The sequence below is a fragment of the Corvus brachyrhynchos genome, unplaced genomic scaffold, assembly GCF_000691975.1.
Source record: "Corvus brachyrhynchos isolate BGI_N302 unplaced genomic scaffold, ASM69197v1 scaffold45, whole genome shotgun sequence".
Taxonomy (NCBI): Eukaryota; Metazoa; Chordata; class Aves; order Passeriformes; family Corvidae; genus Corvus; species Corvus brachyrhynchos.
The window spans coordinates 1,481,673-1,503,678 of NW_008238361.1; the positions used below are offsets into that span (position 1 = coordinate 1,481,673).

General features: G+C 40.4%; 1 protein-coding gene across 1 annotated transcript in view; it reads left to right on the top strand.

The window, feature by feature from the left end:
• Positions 1-22,006, top strand: part of NEB (nebulin) — a 108,688-nt gene that overhangs the window by 44,853 nt on the left and 41,829 nt on the right. The window contains 38 exon segments of the mRNA XM_017736021.1: positions 14-166; positions 509-613; positions 707-814; positions 981-1,292; positions 1,594-1,797; positions 2,062-2,166; positions 2,854-2,961; positions 3,501-3,812; positions 4,237-4,440; positions 5,008-5,112; positions 5,611-5,718; positions 6,392-6,703; positions 7,039-7,242; positions 7,852-7,956; positions 8,134-8,241; positions 8,365-8,676; positions 9,277-9,480; positions 9,655-9,759; positions 10,073-10,180; positions 10,323-10,634; positions 12,954-13,157; positions 13,378-13,482; positions 13,941-14,045; positions 14,131-14,442; positions 14,742-14,846; positions 15,098-15,196; positions 15,376-15,477; positions 15,659-15,766; positions 16,586-16,897; positions 17,022-17,126; positions 17,211-17,315; positions 17,991-18,095; positions 18,995-19,102; positions 19,192-19,305; positions 20,151-20,348; positions 20,963-21,067; positions 21,521-21,625; positions 21,705-21,809. Of these exon segments, the coding sequence (XP_017591510.1) occupies positions 14-166; positions 509-613; positions 707-814; positions 981-1,292; positions 1,594-1,797; positions 2,062-2,166; positions 2,854-2,961; positions 3,501-3,812; positions 4,237-4,440; positions 5,008-5,112; positions 5,611-5,718; positions 6,392-6,703; positions 7,039-7,242; positions 7,852-7,956; positions 8,134-8,241; positions 8,365-8,676; positions 9,277-9,480; positions 9,655-9,759; positions 10,073-10,180; positions 10,323-10,634; positions 12,954-13,157; positions 13,378-13,482; positions 13,941-14,045; positions 14,131-14,442; positions 14,742-14,846; positions 15,098-15,196; positions 15,376-15,477; positions 15,659-15,766; positions 16,586-16,897; positions 17,022-17,126; positions 17,211-17,315; positions 17,991-18,095; positions 18,995-19,102; positions 19,192-19,305; positions 20,151-20,348; positions 20,963-21,067; positions 21,521-21,625; positions 21,705-21,809 (6,096 nt within the window).

The window sequence follows — 22,006 nt, forward strand, 5'->3', positions numbered from 1 at the left end:
TGGCTGCTCCCCACTTGGATCACTGGACGTTGAGAAGAACAAGAGGGCAAGCGAGATCCTGAGTGACAAGAAGTATCGTCAGCACCCAGACACCATCAAATTCACGAGCCTTCCTGACTCAATGCCCATGGAGCTGGCAAAGCACAACTCCAAAATCATGGACCAAGTGAGATTTCCTCATGTTTGCACCCTGAAGGAAACAGATGCCTTCTTTCTCAAGATGTTGGTCCTTCCATGGCCTGAGTTGTGCAAGGGGAATGTTGACTCCTCTTGCCTCAGGGATTTGTGTTCCTTGTTTGAGACAAGATTCAGTTTTGTGTGGTTGGAGCAGTAATGGGGTACAGGGTGGAAAAGGGTGAAGCATTAGAAAGTTCTGGGAAAGGGCGGGAGTTCCTTAGTCAGTGCAAAAGTAGAGGCCCCTTGCTTTGGTTCATGGAGCTGACCTTCTTGTTGAGTTTGTTCCTGAGCCTGTGTGATCTGATCTCCCTCTGTCCTCCTCATTTTCCAGCGCTCCTACATCTCAGCCTGGGAGAAGGACAAAACCAGTGTTCACATCATGCCGGACACCCCTGGGATCCTGCTGGCCCAGCAGAACCAAGTGAACTTGAGCGAGGTGGGTGGGTGCTGTGGGTGCAGTGTCCGTCCCTGGGCGCTGCCGTGTCCCGGGAAGCAGCGTTGTCTGAGGGCACGGTGGTGTCTGTTTCAGAAACTGTACAAGCAGGCGATGGAGGAGGAGAAGAAGAAGGGCTACGACATGCGGGCAGATGCCATTCCCATCAAGTCTGCCAAAGCTTCCCGGGACATCGCCAGTGATGTGAGTGCACAGCAGCCCTTGTGGCCCACGCTGGGGCTGAGTCTTTTCTCACTCTAAAGTCTCTGTGGTTCCAGCTGCTATGTTTTCTGGAGGTGGTACCACAGGGACTCTTGGGGACACAAAAAACCCCTAAACTGACACTCACTGAACATTTTTTTGTCCATAGTACAAGTACAAGGAAGGGTATCGCCAACAGCTGGGCCACCACATTGGGGCCCGCAACATCGAGGACGACCCCAAGATGATGTGGTCGATGCACGTGGCCAAGATCCAGAGTGACAGAGAGTACAAGAAAGACTTTGAGAAGTCCAAGACACGCTTCAGCAGCCCTGTGGACATGCTGGGATTGGTGCTGGCCAAGAAATGCCAGGAGCTGGTCAGTGATGTCGACTACCGGCACTATTTGCACCAATGGACTTGTCTGCCCGACCAGAACGATGTGATCCACGCCAAGCAAGCCTATGACCTCCAGAGTGATGTTAGTACTTGCTGATAAACCCTGGGTTACTGAAATGTTCGTAATTTCCTTGGAATATGAACTAGACAAGTTGCTCTTGTGTTTTTTCACAATGTATTTTTCTTCCCCTGTTCCAAGCAATGTCATTAGATTTTGTGTAGTGAATGAATCTGTGTGTAAGGACATTACAAAAGTTTATATATGGCCAAACAGCAGTATTATCTCCGTATAATCCTTCCTAATTGGTAATTGTAATACATTTAAATGCTAATTAACATATAAAGGGGAAATTTTTAACTGCTGCCTTTATATTTTGTAACAGAACTGCTACAAGTCTGACCTGGAATGGCTGCGGGGCATTGGTTGGGTCCCGATTGGTTCCTTGGAAGTTGAGAAAGCCAAGAGAGCAGGGGAGATCCTGAGTGATAAAATTTACCGCCAGCATCCGGACACCATCAAGTTCACCAGCATCCCCGATTCCCTCCCAATGGTGTTGGCCAAGCAGAATGCAGACAACATGAATAAGGTGAGGCAGATTTGATCAGGTAACACATTAACAGTTTCTGCTTAAACCCTTGAGACAGGACTAGGACCACAGACCTGTGCTTGTGCTGTGAGATTTCAGCACAGTAAGGCTGTAAATTGTAAGTTCCATTCTTGGTAATCAATGGGAAACTTACTTTTATCAAGAGTTGATTTAATAATGTCTTCCTAAGATAATTACTAAGTTAATTTGTCACAATTATCAATTGTGAAGGTCTCCAAATACTCTGCTGTGTTTCTCCTGCAGCGTCTGTATACTGAGGCCTGGGATAAAGACAAGACACAAATCCACATAATGCCTGACACGCCTGAAATCACACTGGCAAAAGAGAACAAGAAAAACTACAGTCTGGTGAGTGTGGGAGCTCTCCAAATGTAACTGCTCTGGGTCATGGCTGGGTCAGCAATGTTCTGGGAAACCTTCTGTAGATATCACCATCAACTTCCTTAAGTAACTCCCATATTTATCCACAAAATTGTGACTTCAAAAGTATTGTTTGGATATTTGTAGTAGTGTGTACATAGAGCAGTGAGCAATGGTGAGAAGAAATTCCATAAATTCCACACAAGTTGTGTGTTTCCACTGAATTTTTGGGAGTCATTTCTGCCAGTGTGCATAATGTTGGGAAGGCAAAAATTAATACCAAAAAGGCAATTACCAGCACAATTCTGAAATGCTGTGATGCCAGTGTTCAAAGTTATTTTAGGCAAACAAGTTCACAATGGTAAGGCACATTGGTGGCTTTAAAAAGTAGGTTTTCTCCACTTGTATAGAAGAAAAAGTTAGCTCTAAATTGTAGTCAGTGTTACATTATTTAAAGCAGTAAAAGAAAAATTAATTTACAAATGTATTTAGCAAAGGTATTCCTTTGATATGAATTTGTATCTGCTACTGATCTGAGGCTTTGAGTTAAAGGTGGATAAAACTGGGTGTAATAAATCTAAACACAATGTTTAGATCTACTTCCAAGCAATTTGTTTTGCATAGAATATAATATATGAAACTTATATGAGTCCCATTGTTTAATTCTTCATCTAGAAACAATACAGACAGGCCATGGAAGATGCCAAGAAGGAAGGCTATGATTTGAGAGCTGATGCCATCCCCATCCAAGCAGCCAAAGCATCCAGGGAAATTGCCAGTGATGTAAGAATCTACTTTTCTTTCTATGTTGACCTCTCTCCTCTGCAACCTGAAAATTATCAGCTGAATTCTGTAAAAGATGCTGCAGCTAAACTATGACCTTAAGTAATAGATTTTTTGCAAGCAAATTATCATGTATGTTTAAAAAAATAGATGTTGATAATTATAAGAACAATATAATTCTGCTATCATGATAATTGTATAGCTCGTAACCCCATATGTGTAAATAAGTATTTACATTATATGTAATAAGGATTAAATGCATTTAGTAAGACCAGGATTATTTCTCACTAATATTAGTGAAGCATATTTCTTCAAAATACAAAATGATAAAAAATTTCTGTTTAGAGTTCTAACTCAAGCAGCAAAAAACTTTAGTGCCAGAATCCGTGTTATTAGCATGAGAATTGATCTGACTATTTAGGTTTTTTTTAAAGGCAGGCTATAAATAAGTTTGGAAAGGTTATTGGCAGAAATATTTAATATTACTAACTGATATTTAGAGGTGATACAGAAATGTAATATCTTGGTTTGTGTTTCAGTACAAGTACAAGGAGGGGTATCGGAAGCAGCTGGGCCACCACATCGGGGCCAGGAACATCGAGGATGACCCCAAGATGATGTGGTCGATGCACGTGGCCAAGATCCAGAGTGACAGAGAGTACAAGAAAGCCTTTGAGAAGACCAAGACACGCTTCAGCAGCCCTGTGGACATGCTGGGAATTGTGTTGGCCAAGAGGTGCCAGGAGCTGGTCAGTGACGTTGACTACAGGCACTACCTGCACCAGTGGATCTGTCTGCCCGACCAGAACGACGTGATCCACGCCAAGCGAGCCTACGACCTCCAGAGTGATGTGAGTTCTCTGGCATTTAATTTTTGCTGAGGAATGAGTTTATTTTACATAATTGGATCAGGCCATCATGTTCTGATGTGGTAGAACCAACTTCTTGAGATTTATTATTATGTTTCATGGTTAATTGACATTCATATCTCCTACGTGTTATATTAACTAACTGATATTTAAATGAAATCCTGTAATTCCAGGATTTGGACTATTTATCATTTACAATTCTGTGAAACTTGGATAATGGTTTCACCCTTAATGTAGGTGAAAATGCAGTCAGTTTTTCTACAGTTTTCTCTACAGCTTTGCATTTATTTGAATGAAGAGCTGATAGGAAGGTTATTTTCCTTTGGAAAGTTGCACGGTGTAACATACATTATTATAATTATGACTGTTTTATTAAAATAACTTGTGTAACGTTTTCTTGTAACAGAACTGCTACAAGTCTGACCTTGAATGGCTGCGGGGCATTGGTTGGGTCCCAATTGGTTCCTTGGAAGTTGAGAAAGCCAAGAGAGCAGGGGAGATCCTGAGTGATAAAATTTACCGCCAGCGTCCAGACACCATCAAGTTCACGAGTGTCACGGATTCCCTGGAGATGGTGTTGGCCAAGCAGAACGCAGACACCATGAACAAGGTGAGTCCTGAAGCCACTGGGTGACACATCAGAGGTCTGTACCTCATCCCTGGAGACAGGACTGGGAATCAACTGAGCACAAGCAATGCTGCAGTTCAGACATGATGTATTTTCAATCAGTGTGCTCTTGTTATTTCACTCAAAACTCTTGGGCCAGGTAGTGGAAGACTCAAATTTGTGTGATATTCAGCATTTTACATTTAAATCTTTTCCTTGATTTGTGTGTGCAGTGTGCACTAATGATGCTTTGGATTATTCATTATTCTGAAGCAATGTGGCAGTTTCCTTAATGTTTTTAAACTCCCTCAGATAAATTCTCCTTTTGTTGATGTTATTTCTACCAGGTTAACACATAACTGTCTATCCATCTTATATTTCATAGTATCATAGAACGGTTTGGGTTAGAAGGGACATTAAAGATCATTTTGTTCCAACTCCCTGCCATGGGAAAGGGCAATTTTTACTAGACCAGGTTCCTATCATTTTAATTAATGGGTTTTCCATGGTTATTGAGACATGAACCTGGTTTGGAATGTCCTATAAATCTCTTCCTGTTTTCCTTCATAGCGTTTGTACACTGAAGCGTGGAACAAAGACAAGACCACGATTCATGTCATGCCTGACACCCCAGAAATCCTGCTGGCCAAACAGAACAGATTGAACTACAGTGAGGTGAGTGCAACTGAAGAGTTGAGACAATTAAAGGGTTTCTGATAAGTACACTATATTCACCTTTGATTATTTATTAATATTAAAATATTGTCAGGTTGTTTAGCTTCACAAATTGCCACTTCCAGTGATGAAATCAAAGTTGTTCTTTCATTGGAATTTACCTCTTGGATATCTAATGGGTCTTTTAAAATATATTATCTGACATAAATGAGAAACTATTTCTACAGCAATTTGTGGAAATAGGTAATTTAACTTTTTAAATGTTCCAGTCTTTGCCTTCCCTAAATGATTTCCATTTTCCAAACATCTAAAATAAAATTACAAGGTCTTTGAAATCCGCTTTTTTTTTTTTTTCTTTTCTAGAGAACAGTATTAAATTTGTCTGAAGATTAACAATATTGTTTAGGGACTTCATTTGTTTTACTGCACAGTTGTGCTTAACTGAAATGCAATTTGGTATTTTGTTTTTTAAACTAAAATGTGAATTTTTTCTCACAGAAAATGTACAAACTGGCCTTAGAGGAGTCGAAGAAGAAGGGCCATGATTTGCGTTATGATGCCATTCCCATTCAATCTGCCAAAGCCTCCAGAGAGATTGCCAGTGAGGTAAGCAGGCTTTGTTCTCATTTCTGTGAGGATTTGGTAATGGGAAAAGGCTTTGTTTTTATTTCTGTAAGGATTTGGTAATGGGAAAGAATCAGAATGGTTGTTCCATTGTTTGTTAATGTCATATTTCACAGAATAGATAATATTGAAATCTATTTTTATGGTGATTCTAGCTCATGCCTTAGTGCACAAAAGGAATGGATAGCTACTATTTTTGCATGAGTTATGTATCACAGTAACAAATAAATATAATAACATGAAAATTGTTTCTATGGCCCCCATTGCCATCCATGGATGATCAAAAAGATGTAGGAGTCCATGCTAGAGTTTGTCAAGTTAATTTTTGGTTCAAAATAGGAAGTACTTTAAAATATGTCCCCAAAAGAGATATGTAAGTAAATAAATTCTAAAAGTCTATATGCTTGTCTTTTCTGGAGGAAAGAAATTTGTTTCAGTGTCACATTGAAATTCAAAATGTTGGAATACAAAACCAGGAAAAAACTCTGCAGTGACTGAGACAGGTTTTGCTTCTGGCATGAGTCAACATCACTAAGAGACAGAGGATAACAGATTTTTATGCTCCTTGTTTTTCTACCAAGAAATCTATTTAAATGCTTTGTGTTAAAAAAAGATAAAATATATAAATATATATGTGTATTTTTTTTCCCTGCAGTACAAGTACAAGGAGGGGTATCGGAAGCAGCTGGGCCACCACATCGGGGCCAGGAACATCGAGGATGACCCCAAGATGATGTGGTCGATGCACGTGGCCAAGATCCAGAGTGACAGAGAGTACAAGAAAGACTTTGAGAAGTCCAAGACACGCTTCAGCAGCCCTGTGGACATGCTGGGAATTGTGTTGGCCAAGAGGTGCCAGGAGCTGGTCAGTGACGTTGACTACAGGCACTACCTGCACCAGTGGATCTGTCTGCCCGACCAGAACGACGTGATCCATGCCAAGCGAGCCTACGACCTCCAGAGTGATGTGAGCAAATCCTTACATTTGTCATACATAATTAAATACTCTGTGTCTTGTAAATCTAAGTTTTAAAGTATGGATTATACACCTTAGTCACTTGCATCAGACTTGCTGAAATGTTTATTATTCTTTCATCAAATTTATGTTTAATTCTATTTTTTCAGCCCTTAACCTGAGGTATATTTATTAACTATTTTATTTAATCTTCAAAAATAACAACTGTTTTCAGAACCATATCCTCAGAAACATACCCAGTTGTTCATATAGGATGTGCTCATTTATATTAATTTTAATATTTGATCACACTTGCATATATGTAACAAACTTTCAAATTTTTTCAGGCTGTTTACAAATCAGACCTGGAATGGCTGAGAGGCATTGGATGGGTTCCTATTGGTTCCTTGGAAGTTGAGAAAGCCAAGAAAGCTGGAGAAATCCTCAGTGAGAGGAAGTATCGCCAACCTGCCGACAAAATCAAATTTACCAGCGTGACCGATTCCTTGGCCATGGTCTTAGCCAAGCAGAATGCTGAGATCATGAACAAGGTGAGCGTGGTATTGCCAGTTAATAGAACTTGTTCATGAGGTGAAAAGTACAAAATACAAAGTAAAGCTAAAGACTTGTGGATTTAAGAGAAAATCAATGTCCAGATTCAGCCATTATACAGGAAAGCTGTTCCTTCACGGCTCAATCTGCCGTGAGCAGTTGGTAAAAATCTCCAGAAAAAACTCCCTTAAATCACAGATTTTCCAAGAATAATACTGCATGATGAACAAGTTATGAGGAAATATTGTAAGTTCTCTGAATGTGAAACTCCTGCAATGTATCTCAGATCTGGAGGGTGAAAGTCACTAAGTACCTCCTCCTTTATAAGTAACATAATCAAACAACTTACACAGAATAATTAATAGTTTTCCTCCTATGGCTGTTTCTCCACAATCCAAAATCAATCAATTGCTGCACCAGCTTAGCCTGAGAAATAATCAGGAGGGACAAAGTTTCCTTCTTGAGCTGTTTCAGAGAGAAGCTTTGCTGAGTCAGGGTATTCAGAGCTGACTTGAGCTACCCATAGCAGTTTGTAAAATAATTGTAAAATAATTTAAAAATAATTTCATAAAGAACTGTTTGTAAAGGGCTGTTTTCCTCTCTCATAGCGCTTGTACACAGAAGCCTGGGATGCAGACAAGAAGTCCATCCATGTCATGCCTGACACACCAGACATCCTGTTAGCAAAGGCCAATGCAGCCAATGTTAGCCATGTAAGGACATTTAAACATTCACTAAACTAGTAGAAATTTAGAGTTAAGTCAGAATTTCTTTAATCATAAAGATGTTCTAAAATACGCATTCATGAAAACTTTGAGAAAAAATGATGAAATGCAGAAATCCCATCTTTCAAAATATTGATAAGTCATTTTCTGTCTTCTTTTGTGTAGAAACTTTATGTACAAGCCTGGGAAGAGGCCAAAAAGAAAGGTTATGACCTGAGAGCTGATGCAATTCCAATCAAAGCCGCCAAAGCATCAAGAGATATTGCGAGTGACGTATGTTCATCCTTTACATTTATTTTCAATTATCTTAAAAACAAGAATATATATTTTTGTGATCAGTAGCAATAGGAAATTATGGCACCTTCATCCCAGATTCACTTCTTTTTGTATTTCCAGTACAAGTACAAAGAAACCCACGAGAAGCAAAAAGGCCACTACATTGGGTGCCCCAGTGCCAAGGAGGACCCCAAGCTGGTGCAGGCCGCGCGCGCCATGGCCCTGCAGAACGACCGCCTCTACAAGAAGGCCTACAATGATTCCAAGACCCATATCCACATCCCTGTGGATGCCCTGTCGGTGCAGGCAGCCAAGGAGTGTCAGACCCTGGTCAGTGATGTTGACTACAGGCAGTACCTGCACCAGTGGACCTGCCTTCCTGACCAGAACGACGTGATCCATGCACGGCGGGCCTATGACCTCCAGAGCGACGTGAGTGACAATAACTGTAGGAAAGCTTTAGGGTGGCTGTGTGAGGCTCTGTTTGTTAGTGACTGGCAAATGCATTTCTAAATGCATGTTCATGAGCCTACGGTCTGTCCTGGTATGTTATCCTTTCCAAAGGATTTCAGCCTGGAGGCCAGAAATATTCGGGGCAGTTCATAGGGAAGCCATGTGTTCTTGGTCTACTGTAGAACGTTTGCTTGCAGAGTACTTGCATATGATGCCCCTGGTTTGAATGCAGCATCTTAAGAGTATTGTTGTTGCTGTGCAAATCAGGGGTTCTGTGTCTAGAAAGGACCTTCTCCACCACAGTCTCATTGGCTGCTTGTTGTGTAAGAGTATGAGGAGAAGTTGGGGAAAAAAACCTTCTTGCACTTAGTTAGAACTACAGAATCCCAAAATGGTTTGGATTGGAAAAGATCATCTTATTCCAACCCCCTGCCATGGGCAAGGACTCCTTGCACTAGACCTGGTTATTCAGAGCCTCATCCAGACTGGTCTTGAATGTCCTCATGGACTGAGAGTCCACAAGCTCTCTGGGCAAAAAAGTTGTCTCTGCAATGCCAGTAACCCTTGATTTGTTTGTAGAACGTGTACAAGTCCGACCTGGAATGGCTGCGAGGCATTGGCTGGCTAACAGAAGGTTCTGTGGATGTGGTCAAAGCCAAGAAAGCCCAGGAGCTCCTCAATGAGCGCTTGTACCGCACGCGGCCGGAGCAGCTGAAGTTCACCAGCATCACTGACTCCCCAGATGTTGTCCTGGCCAAGACTAATGCCATGCAGCTCAGTGATGTAAGCTCACCTTGCACTCCCCTTTCACTTACGGGATTCATTTCTTTTCTTTGTGGTCTACCACAGGAATGTCGAGTTGAAAGTTTTGCAAATTGGAATTACCAAAGAATTCCTGTTGGTGCTTTTTTCTCACCCTATTGAAATGCCATTATTCTTCCTTTCTTTTCTCCTCAGCGTCTGTATCGTGAGGCCTGGGATAAAGACAAGACCCAGATTTCCCTCCCTTCGGACACTCCTGTCATGCTGCAGTCCAAAGTCAACGCTATCAACATCAGCAATGTAAGAAAACAAAATGAAATCCGTTTGTAAAGGGCTGTTTTCCTCTCTCGTAGCGCTTGTACACAGAAGCCTGGGATGCAGACAAGAAGTCCATCCATGTCATGCCTGACCCACCAGACATCCTGTTAGCAAAGGCCAATGCAGCCAATGTTAGCCATGTAAGGACATTTAAACATTCACTAAACTAGTAGAAATTTAGAGTTAAGTCAGAATTTCTTTAATCATAAAGATGTTCTAAAATACGCATTCATGAAAACTTTGAGAAAAAATGATGAAATGCAGATTTAACAAAGGTGATTAATTTTCCTTGCAGAAACATTATCAGAAGGCCTGGGATGAGGCCAAGGCGAAAAGCTATGACCTAAGAGCTGATGCCATTCCCATCAAGCAAGCCAAGGCCTCCAGAGATATTGCCAGTGAGGTACAGCCTTCTCTTCATGTGGTGCTTGTGTCTCAGTAGAACTGAGTGAAGCTCAGGCTGACAGCCTGGGGAGCTGGAAGCCTTTTGTCTGGTGGCTGTGTCCAGGTGAGCAACACGCCTTTTGTTCTCTCTGTATTTCCAGTACAAGTACAAAGAAATCCACGAGAAGCAAAAAGGCCACTACATTGGGTGCCCCAGTGCCAAGGAGGACCCCAAGCTGGTGCAGGCCGCACGCGCCATGGCCCTGCAGAACGACCGCCTCTACAAGAAGGCCTACAATGATTCCAAGACCCATATCCACATCCCTGTGGATGCCCTGTCGGTGCAGGCAGCCAAGGAGTGTCAGACCCTGGTCAGTGATGTTGACTACAGGCAGTACCTGCACCAGTGGACCTGCCTTCCTGACCAGAACGACGTGATCCATGCACGGCGGGCCTATGACCTCCAGAGCGACGTGAGTGACAATAACTGTAGGAAAGCTTTAGTGCGGCTGTGTGAGGCTCTGTTTGTTAGTGACTGGCAAATGCATTTCTAAATGCATGTTCATGAGCCTACGGTCTGTCCTGGTATGTTATCCTTTCCAAAGGATTTCAGCCTGGAGGCCAGAAATATTCGGGGCAGTTCATAGGGAAGCCACGTGTTCTTGGTCTACTGTAGAACGTTTGCTTGCAGAGTACTTGCATATGATGCCCCTGGTTTGAATGCAGCATCTTAAGAGTATTGTTGTTGCTGTGCAAATCAGGGGTTCTGTGTCTAGAAAGGACCTTCTCCACCACAGTCTCATTGGCTGCTTGTTGTGTAAGAGTATGAGGAGAAGTTGGGGAAAAAAACCTTCTTGCACTTAGTTAGAACTACAGAATCCCAAAATGGTTTGGATTGGAAAAGATCATCTTATTCCAACCCCCTGCCATGGGCAAGGACTCCTTGCACTAGACCTGGTTATTCAGAGCCTCATCCAGACTGGTCTTGAATGTCCTCATGGACTGAGAGTCCACAAGCTCTCTGGGCAAAAAAGTTGTCTCTGCAATGCCAGTAACCCTTGATTTGTTTGTAGAACGTGTACAAGTCCGACCTGGAATGGCTGCGAGGCATTGGCTGGCTAACAGAAGGTTCTGTGGATGTGGTCAAAGCCAAGAAAGCCCAGGAGCTCCTCAATGAGCGCTTGTACCGCACGCGGCCGGAGCAGCTGAAGTTCACCAGCATCACTGACTCCCCAGATGTTGTCCTGGCCAAGACTAATGCCATGCAGCTCAGTGATGTAAGCTCACCTTGCACTCCCCTTTCACTTACGGGATTCATTTCTTTTCTTTGTGGTCTACCACAGGAATGTCGAGTTGAAAGTTTTGCAAATTGGAATTACCAAAGAATTCCTGTTGGTGCTTTTTTCTCACCCTATTGAAATGCCATTATTCTTCCTTTCTTTTCTCCTCAGCGTCTGTATCGTGAGGCCTGGGATAAAGACAAGACCCAGATTTCCCTCCCTTCGGACACTCCTGTCATGCTGCAGTCCAAAGTCAACGCTATCAACATCAGCAATGTAAGAAAACAAAATGAAATCCTTGTGAAGCATTAGAAAGTGAAGACTGGCAATTGTTCTTTCAGTTTTTGCTGTAAATTGTGGTGTACAAATCCACCTTCTAATGTGCTTGTAAACAGGAAGGGGCTCTTTATCACCTTTCAGCCTATCAACAGGTGGTGTGTTCATGAGCAAACACCCAAGCTCAGTGTGCAATCCCACACAACTCCTGCTCCCTTTGGCAAAACCTGCCAAGTAATTTCCATGGAGGAGTTGTTGGAGTCTGCAGACATAGTAGTCGCACGGCGGGCCTATGACCTCCAGAGCGACGTGAGTATGCATAGAGATGTGTGGTTACTACTCCTATTATTTAATATATTATAGCCTTACTCTGATTGTTCAATGCTATACAGTCACAACAGATTTCTATTTACATTGTTTTCTTCAATTTTTTGCTACTGCTATTATCTGCTCCTCTACACCCTTAAAAAGATTGCTTTTACCTCTAAATGTTCTGAAACTTCAGTTGATAGCTGCTGTGTTACATTATACTTTTGTGGTGGATTTGGATTTTTTGAAGTGGTGTTGTCTGGAGAGGATGAAGGATTTGCCTTTCCTGCTTTGATGGGACTTAGGAATAACAGCTGTTTGCTGCCTTGGAATCAGGTGGCTCTTGTTACTTCTGTTTGCTTGAGTCAGCTGGGAAATTTATTTAATTGGAAGAAAGCTCTGTGAGGTAGCCAATGAGAGGTTTTAGTGGCTGATTGCAAAGCAGAAGGAGTCAGTGCAGCTGATTTCCTGACCTGGCTTTGCTACTTAACAGTCAACATCAGTCCCTCTTCCACTGTTTCAATTACAAGCTTTGGACATGAGGTTCCTGTTCCTTACTTTTTGCCAATTTTCCTGGTAGGTAGCTTGGGGTTTTGTTAGGACTTGTGAATTGTTGAAATGACTAGAAATAAGTATTTTGGAGATGACAGGAAGACTCTTCTAAGCTCTTAATATTTATCATCTTCAACTGCAACTCCTTCCAATTGTTTCCCCTTACAATGTTTAGAATGTGTTGTTTAAGAAATGAACTACTTAAAACCTTGGTGCCAGATTTAATTTTACTTATGACACCGAACATCTCCTTTATGTAAAAAGGATTAATCTGACTCTAGCTAGGTTTATAAAACATAATCTGCTTTGCATAGCTTAAAATAATTAAGACAATCATTTTGAACAATGTTTTCCTTTTCTGACCATCTCACACAGGCTGTGTATAAGTCAGACCTAGAGTGGCTCCGTGGAATTGGCTGGTTACCCAACGACTCTCCAGAAATTAAGAGGGTGAAGAATGCCCAGGATCTCCTGAGTGACAACGTGTATCGGACCCCCATTGACAGCCTGAAATACACCAGTGTTGTGGATTCCCCAGATGTTGTTCTGGCCAAAACCAACGCTGAACAGATCAGCATTGTACGTTCCAACCTCCTCAAAGCAGCTTCCAGACTAGAAACTAAAGCTGAAGAGAAATCTCACTGCTAAAATATAAAACTGATGGTGTTTTAAGTGTAATGCTTTTCCAAACATTTTATTCTTTAGAGATGATAAGTCAGGAGAGATTTACGGGATTTTATGTTATTGATAAGTAAAATTCCACAATTCTGATGATATTATTAAATTGCTGTTTTAACAGCCAAAATACAAAGAAGCCTGGGAAAAGGACAAGACTATGATCCACATTATGCCAGACACACCTGAAATCAATCTAGCCAAGGCTAATGCTGTTAATTACAGCCAGGTATGTTTATCATTCTGTTTTCTCTAAAGTAGTCTGTGAATTATATCATTCTAACATGTTGAATCTCTTTGAATCTCAGTGAAATCTGTCCTCATACAGGGCTTGCAACATTTCCCTTCCCTGTACTGAAGATCCTTAAAGTATTTAGCCATTTAAAAGTAAATACTTACATACAGCTATTTAAAAATTATTAATATCATGCCCCACTGAGGGAATATTTTATTAAAATGAATGAGAATCCAAGGCATATAAATATTTTCTACAGTTTTACAAACACCCTTCTGTGCTTTATAGGTTGCACAACCAGTCTTGCGTGTTTCAGAGGCAGCTGCATTTATGGTTAGGAGCAGGAGTAATGCTCAAAAACATCCAGCAAATAAATGGCTGGAAACTGTGTTTCTATAATGGCAGATGCCAGAGCATTCAGCATGTGTGTGATGTTTTCTCTGTCTTTTCAGAAACATTATAAAGGTGCTTGGGATGAGCTGAAGGTGAGCTACGATTTGAGAGCAGATGCAATTCCAATCAAGGCAGCCAAGGCTTCTAGAGAGATTGCCAGTGATGTAAGTGCCAAAAGAGGCGTGTCACATGCTCCAAGAGCTCTTGCATGTTAACTGTTACTAATGGTGACCTCTGCTCTTCACCCAGTACAAATACAAGCTGGACCACGAGAAGCAGAAAGGACACTATGTGGGAGTGCCGAACGCAAGGGGAGATTCCAGAATCCAGTTTGCCCTGGACATAGGCAAAGTTCAGAGCGAACGAGAGTACAAGAAGTACTTTGCCAAGCTGAAGACCCAGTGCCACTTGCCAGTGGACATGATGTCCATTGTGTCAGCCAAGCATGGGCAGAGCCTGGTGAGCGACACCGATTACCGGCATTACCTGCACCAGTGGATCTGCCTCCCCGACCAGAACGATATCATTCACGCCAGGCAAGCCTACGACCTCCAGAGTGATGTAAGTTCACCTGAGAACACCCCTTAACTTAATCCTGTATTACCTCTTCTTATTCTGCTTCAGCTCTGAGGAGTGGAATTGTCTGAATTCAGGGAACCCACCATGCTCTTTGTCAGAGTTGCAAAGTATAGGTCAAGTATAAATTGCCACGATTGAAGGGTGATAAATTCAGATGTAGTGCTCATGTTGGAATTACTGATCCCTTTTAACCACTGGAAGTAAATGCCTGCCTTTATTAATCTTGCTGGATTGCACTGGGAACTGTAGCTAACAGCATGGACCCTATTTTGTTTTCCCAGGCTGTTTATAAAGCTGATCTGGAATGGCTGCGGGGAATTGGATGGTTGCCAAATGATTCTGTTGGAGTCAAGCATGCCAAACATGCTGGAGATCTCCTGAGTGAGGTAAGCAAATGTTTTTCAGTATATCAATTTTCTTCAGGGATATTTTTCACTCAAAGTATTTTAAGTGGTTAAACACATCATGTTTTTTTTTTTTTCAAATGGAAAATACAGCTGTAGTGTTTTCACAACATTCATTGTGTATGGAGAAGTTTTTCTTCATGTGAACTTCCTTGTCATGTGTATCTATTCAGACTTGCTGTATTAAGTGTCAGATATTCCGGGGTAATTTGTTCTTCTTTTGCCTTGTACAGAGAAAGTACCGCACAAAAGTTGAAACTCTCCCATTTACTCCTGTGGCTGACAGAGTTGATTATGTCACAGCAAAGAACAGCACTGAAATTCTCAGTGATGTAAGTTTGCTCTCAGTTTTGGGCTACATTTGACTTCTGTGAATTTGTATTTAATGTGCTTTTAAGATCTAATGGCCTTGCAAATTCAGGGGTTGGTTCATTATTTCATGTGTAAATTATGGTGTTTTCCTAGTTCTGTGGTGGTGCTACCAAGGCAGTCATTTTTTTGTGTGTTCTAGGTTAAATACCACAAAGAATGGAATGAGGCCAAGTCAAATTACACTCTCACAGATACACCACAGCTGGATATGGCCCGAGAGGCAGCCAGAATTCTAAATCAGGTACATGGTCACTCCTTGACAGCTTCTACTCACATTTTTTAGGTATTTAGAAAACATGCCTTATTAAGAACAACCTGAAAGAAGGATTTGTTATCCTCATACTTCTATATAAACTACATATATTCAGTAATCATTATCATTGTAGTAGTGTTGAATTCCTCATCACTTTTGTTTTCCACAGAATTTATACAAGGAAAGTTGGGAGAAAGAAAAAGCCACTGGTTACCTCTTGCCTCCTGACACGGTGCAGATCTCTCATGCCAAACACTCGAGTGATGTCCAAAGTGAGGTAATGATTTTTCTCCTTAGGAAGATGACTGCTTGGAAGCCTGAAATGTTAAAGGCTTTCAAAATTCACTGCCAGGCTTTAAAAGCTTTCCATTTGGGGTAACACGCAGACTTTTCATGACTCATGAATTCCACTGTCCTCCAAACAATTCAGCCATCTTTGTGATTATGGCGTTTGGAGATATCAGTGCTGAAAGGTCAGCTTGACCCTTCCACATTCACTGTCTCCAGAAACAAGTCTTCCAAAATCAACTGAGCTGGACTTCTGTACTTTGTGTTACATAATTGAAGTGATACTATGATTGTAACATACATGGCTCTGGTTTCACCTTTTGGCCTATCCAAACCTGTAGGCCAGTACACACCATACATTTTAAACATTTGTATAATGGATATTGAAAATATTACATGACTCTTATTTGCAATAAACATTTTGTCAAAACAGTGTGATGTAAATACCTTAAATAAGCATCCACTCTTCAGACAATCTGAAGTAATTTGTTGCCAAAATGAGACTAAATGCGCTTGTTATAAAACATTTTCTAACAAGTATTTCCTCTTCTGTTGACGATACTATTTACTGAAAATTGGGAGTATATTAGAAAATGCTATATTTTGAACTGGAAGGCCTATACAAAGTAGTATTATTGTTTGTGACACGATTTTTATCTGGTCGTGTACCCATAACCTAAGGCTCTGTTTGACAACTCCCTGTCTCATCTGCTCTTTGTGTTGACAAACCTGAAGCTGTTCTCAGGTTAGAACCAGAGTGGATACAGCCAGTGCTGATTTTATCCGTATTTCTCCCCTCTTCCATCAGCTGAAATACAAAGCTGAGTATGTCAAGCAGAGAGGTCACTATGTGGGAGTTGCCAAGATGAGGGATGACCCCAAGCTGGTGTGGTACGAGCACGCGGGTGAGATCCAGAATGACAGGCTGTACAAATCAGACTACAACAAAACCAAGTCCAAAATCCACATGCCTTCGGATGCCATGTCAGTTGTGGCAGCAAAGGAGTGCCAGAACTTGGTCAGCGACATTGAGTATCGCCACTACCTGCACGAGTGGACCTGCCACCCTGACCAGAATGACTGCATCCAGGCACGGAAGGCCTACGACCTGCAAAGTGATGTGAGTGATGGTACAGCCCTACGAGGTCATTTCCACGTGGTCTGGCCTAAGGATATTGCCCACAGTACACAATCCATCCTGAGTTCAGTAATTTCTGTCCTTTTGCATTTTCTTTCTGACTTAGAACATTTACAAAGCTGATTTGGAGTGGCTTCGTGGCTGTGGTTGGATCCCTCTCGATTCAGTGGAGCATAAGAAAGTTAAGAATGCACAAGAACTGATAAACAAGGTAAGAGCATATATTTCAGCATTTCCACAATTAGCCCTTCTTTCTCATACACAGTGTCTAAGACATTTTTCTACCTCTTTGCAGAGAGCATACACAAAAGAAGCGCTTGAGAACTTTTCTAACTACACCAGCGTGGTTGACACTCCCGACATCGTTTTGGCAAAGATGAACTCTGTCAATCAGAGTGATGTATGTACTTTTTTTTTTTTTAAATATAAACTTATTTACAACAATGAGTAGGTGATTTAATTGCTTTTGCTAGCCTATACTATATTTAGCCATACATATGTGTGAGCACATGCTGCTTCATTAATAATGGGCTTTCCTGGGGTAAATAAGTTTAGTAAGAAGTGATATGAATGAACAACACAATCTTGCTGTATTTCTATAGCAATAATAATTCTATATTATTCAATATTTCTGTATTTCTAATCTCCCTATATTATTGAATAGTATTCTATATTATTCAATAATTTCGATATTTCTAATATTTCTATAGGAAAATTTAACATTTTCCTACAGAAGAATATAGCATGTCCCTGACTTAGAGTTTGCAAAGATTTTTCTTATAGTAGTTGAAAACTGAGTCCTGTTCTTGGTGAACAGTTTGTGGAGTTCCTGATGTTGCTAAACTGTATTTGCTGAGCAGTATCTTAAATTTTTTAAGAATACCATGTGGATTTTGAGGTGACACAGGGACATTTGCCTGGGTACTACAGTGGCTGGAATGTCCTACACAACATTATTGCATGATAACTTAAGAGAAAATTAATGTCTCCTTCTAATAGATGGAGTAGTAGTAATAATAATGATAATAATGTATTTCTCCTGTGGAATTAACACTGTGTTTGTTTTCTTTTGTAGCTAAAATACAAAGAAACATTTAACCAGGAGAAAGGTCAGTATATTGGGTCTGATGATACTCCTGCTCTGCACCACGCCAAAGACATGGCCTTGCTCCACAGTGAGGTGAGATCCCATAAATATCAACCTAAGCACTGATTCCCTTGCTTTAAAAGGGATGTGTGGTGGACTCGAGGAACTGTTGTACTCTCAGTAGAGGCACTGGGAAAGTTATTTAATCCCTTTTTATTTCAGCTTTTCCCAGTTTGGATTATTGGAACCAGGATAATTTCTTTCCTTATTGAAGTGATCTTAAGGCACAGCTGTGTGATGCTTGGAAGTCATAATAGTGTGACAAAACCAAATATAATTCCATCCAATAATACCTTCTGAGACTACTGATAAATTTTAAATTTACTTTTTTCATAAGAAAGGAAAACTGTAGATGATTTACATTATTAAGCAGTTACTTTTGAGTTGTCTCACTAATTTTAATGAGAAACCTCTATTTTTTGAAAATATAAGTGATTACTCCTTCATATGACTAGGCACTTCATAATTTTGTCTGAAGGTGAATATATTTAATATTTAACAAAATACGTATTAGGAAAGTGCCACTGGCACTAATGTTTCTTTAATAAACACCAGTATTTCTTGAAGATTTTCACAATTTTGATCATCTTTAAAACTGTCAATCTCAATTCTATACTGCACTTTTAAACAAGAGTTCATATCTATATTTTGGATATTTTTATTACTCTTCTGGTGTAAATATAGTAAAGAAAGAAGAAATCAGCTCAAATTTGTGCTCAGGTAGCTTTCTGAAGTGAACACTTGTTCTGTGTGCCTCACATTGAATGACTTTTCAAAATGAACATTCTCCATTTAATTTATTGGGACCCACTCTGTAAAAATATCCTGTATTCCATGTCATATCCCATGTGTGTATGAATGGCAGAGTCAGGCTTCTTGGGAAGTAAAATTGATTTTTTTCATCAAAACCTGTATGTGCTTTGTTTGTCTAGAAACATTATAAGAAGGCTTGGGAACTGAGCAAGCCCATTGGATACACTCTGGATGAGAAATACATTCCACTTGTGGGAGCCAAACATGCAAACCACATCAACAGCGAGGTCAGGAGGGATTTCCCATTCTTTCCCTTTTTTTCCCCCAATATGTTGTTAGAATGAATGTTTAAAATTTCCACGTGAATATTTTTCAGCTTAAATATAAGGAAATCTATGAGAAGCTGAAAGGCCATTACCTGGCTGGGAAGGATATTGGTGATTTCCCTGGTGTCATTCACTCCCTGGAATTCCAGAAAATGAGGAGCGCGGTAAGGAACGAATGAGTCTGACTGGAATATTTTCCATTTGCTTTATTGCACCATTTATTCCAGTGATGAAATTCACTATTTCATTACTTAAGCATAAATATTGCAAAGCTTAATAGAACTATGGAATCACAGGATCATTAAGGTTGGAAAAGATTTGCAAGACTAAGTCCAACCTCAACATCAATCCACAATAATATCAGTAAAAATTATTTCAATGTGTTTATGTTTCCTGAATGCTTATTTTATATGTGGGTTGAATAATTGAATTTTAAATGATTTAGGAGATTGAGAAGGTATTTTTTTAGCTATTAGAAATATTAGAATGAGGAAAAAACCCTTATTCTATTTCAGTGTAAGGATCTGAGCAGTAAAAAATGCCATGTGTGTTTCATTTCCTTTACAAATAAAAGTGTAGATTTTGAGTAGAAATAGGAATTTAAGAACTGGAAAAGTAAATGCACATTTGGTGTGTTGCTGTTCTCAGCACTGCACATACAGCATGTCATGCAGGGCATAAAATCAGTGTAATCCCAAATATTCTGTCTTTAATTAGATAAAAACCATGTTTGGAGCATGACTTTTTTAATCCTGAAGACTTGTTAGTTTTCTCATCCGCTGTTAAAACTGCAAGTGGAGGTAATTCTTGTCCTTCTAGAACCTCATCAGAATAAAGGGTTATTAATATGCAAGTTAAAATTTCATCCTGTTGAATCCCATGGGAGTTTAGCTACTAAATCCAGGAAATTTATCTCAGATTGTGCTGTCACCTTTTAGTCCAAAATCCAAAATGATGCAGAAAATCACTCTTCTTTTCTCTCACCTTTTCCCCAATCTTTGCTTTTCAGCTGGCCTACAGAAAGAATTATGAAGACACCAAGAAAAATGTCCATATTCCAACCGACATGATGAACCACGTCCTAGCCAAGAAGTGCCAGTACATCCTCAGTGACCTGGAATACCGCACTTACTTCCATCAGTGGAATTGTTCACCGGAAGAAAATGATGTTATCCACGCCAGAAAAGCCCAGGAGATTCTGAGTGATGTATGTTTATCTTTTATTTAGAATCACAGAATAGGCTGAGTTGGAAGGGACCCATCAGGGTCATCCAGTCCAACTCCTGGCCCTGCTCAGGACGCCCTAAAAGTCCCACCAGGAGCCTGAGGGTGTTGTCCAAACCCTTCTAGAACTTACATGAACTTACTGAACCCATTTGTTTGACATTATAGAAGCCTTTCCCATCATTTATTCCAAGTTATTTAAATATAAAATACTTTCGAATATCTTCCATGATATTTAAATATGAAATTAATAACCATGGCTTTAGATTCTTAGTACCAATCACTGCAGTGATCCTTATTTATTGTAATTGGGAATGCTGGAATTAGCACAGGGGCCAGTACAGCATCAAGAATCCTTCTGGATCCAGTGGGTCTGGAAAAGAATTCCCCTTGTTTGTTGGGATTGTATCAGCCCACAGCTGAGAGAATGGTGCTCATATTCTGCAGTCAGTGGTGTCTCAGCTTGGGCCAACCAACCTTCCCAATAAAATCGGAGGGTGTGTTAATTGCCTGGCTAATTAGTATGCAGAATTCCTTGGTTTGATTGGCAGAAGGCAAATTTCTTCCTAACTTAATGTTCTGTTCACTTCCATGTAGACTGTGTATAAAGATGACTTAAATTGGCTGAAGGGACTTGGATGTTATGTCTGGGATACTCCACAAATCCTACAGGCTAAGAAATCCTATGACCTCCAGAGCCAGGTAAGTATGTTTTCCTTAAAAAAATAAATATTTATATATATATATATATATTTTCCATTTATGTTTCCTTTTAGGTTGACATGTCCTAGTCCAGAGCAGAAGGAAGTGACTCCTGTTACATCAGAAATATTTTGTTCAAACTGTGATAGTACAATCTTTGAATTGCTTCTGTAGAGACATCACTTGTGTTATTGGAGGAGGAGAAAACTTAGGAGAATGGAAAGACAACTGTGGTTTTTAATTTCATTTTTCCTTGGTTCATCCTGGCTGTATATTGAGTATTTCTATTTTATGACCTGTCACTTTTAGAGTTGGTCTTAAGTGAGCTGTAATCCTCAATTTCAGTTGTAAAGATGTGATTTTAAAGGAAGTTTTTTTTAAAGGAAGGCAGGGGATTTCCAGGTACTATATTTCAGCACTATAATGAGTGTTTTGTTGGTTTTGTTTCCTTAGATAAAATACACCTCTGCAGGGAAGGAGAACTTCCAGAACTTCAGTGTGGTTACAGACACCCCTGTCTATGTGACTGCTCTGCAAAGTGCTGCCAATGCCAGTGAGGTGAATCCCCACCTTTTCTACTCAGGATTGTCCTTCTGAGCATTGAAACAATTCACTAAACCCAGCTTTCATCTTCTAGGTGAAATACAAGGAGGAATTCCAAAAAACTAAGGACAAGTACACAACTGTGACTGACACAGTGGATTCAGAAAGAATTCATAGTTTGAAACATCTCTATAGTGATGTAAGTGTTTCTACAGGATTTTTTTTTCTCTTCAGACCTTTAATGTGGGTTTTTTGTTTTATTTTGTTTGCTCACTCTGTTTGAAGATAAACATCCAAACAAGGAGCTTATCAAAGCCAGTGCTGGCCCTCTGCACTACCTGATCTCGGGGGAGATGTTGTATTTCAGGCAAGGGCCATATTTTCCAAATGTAATGC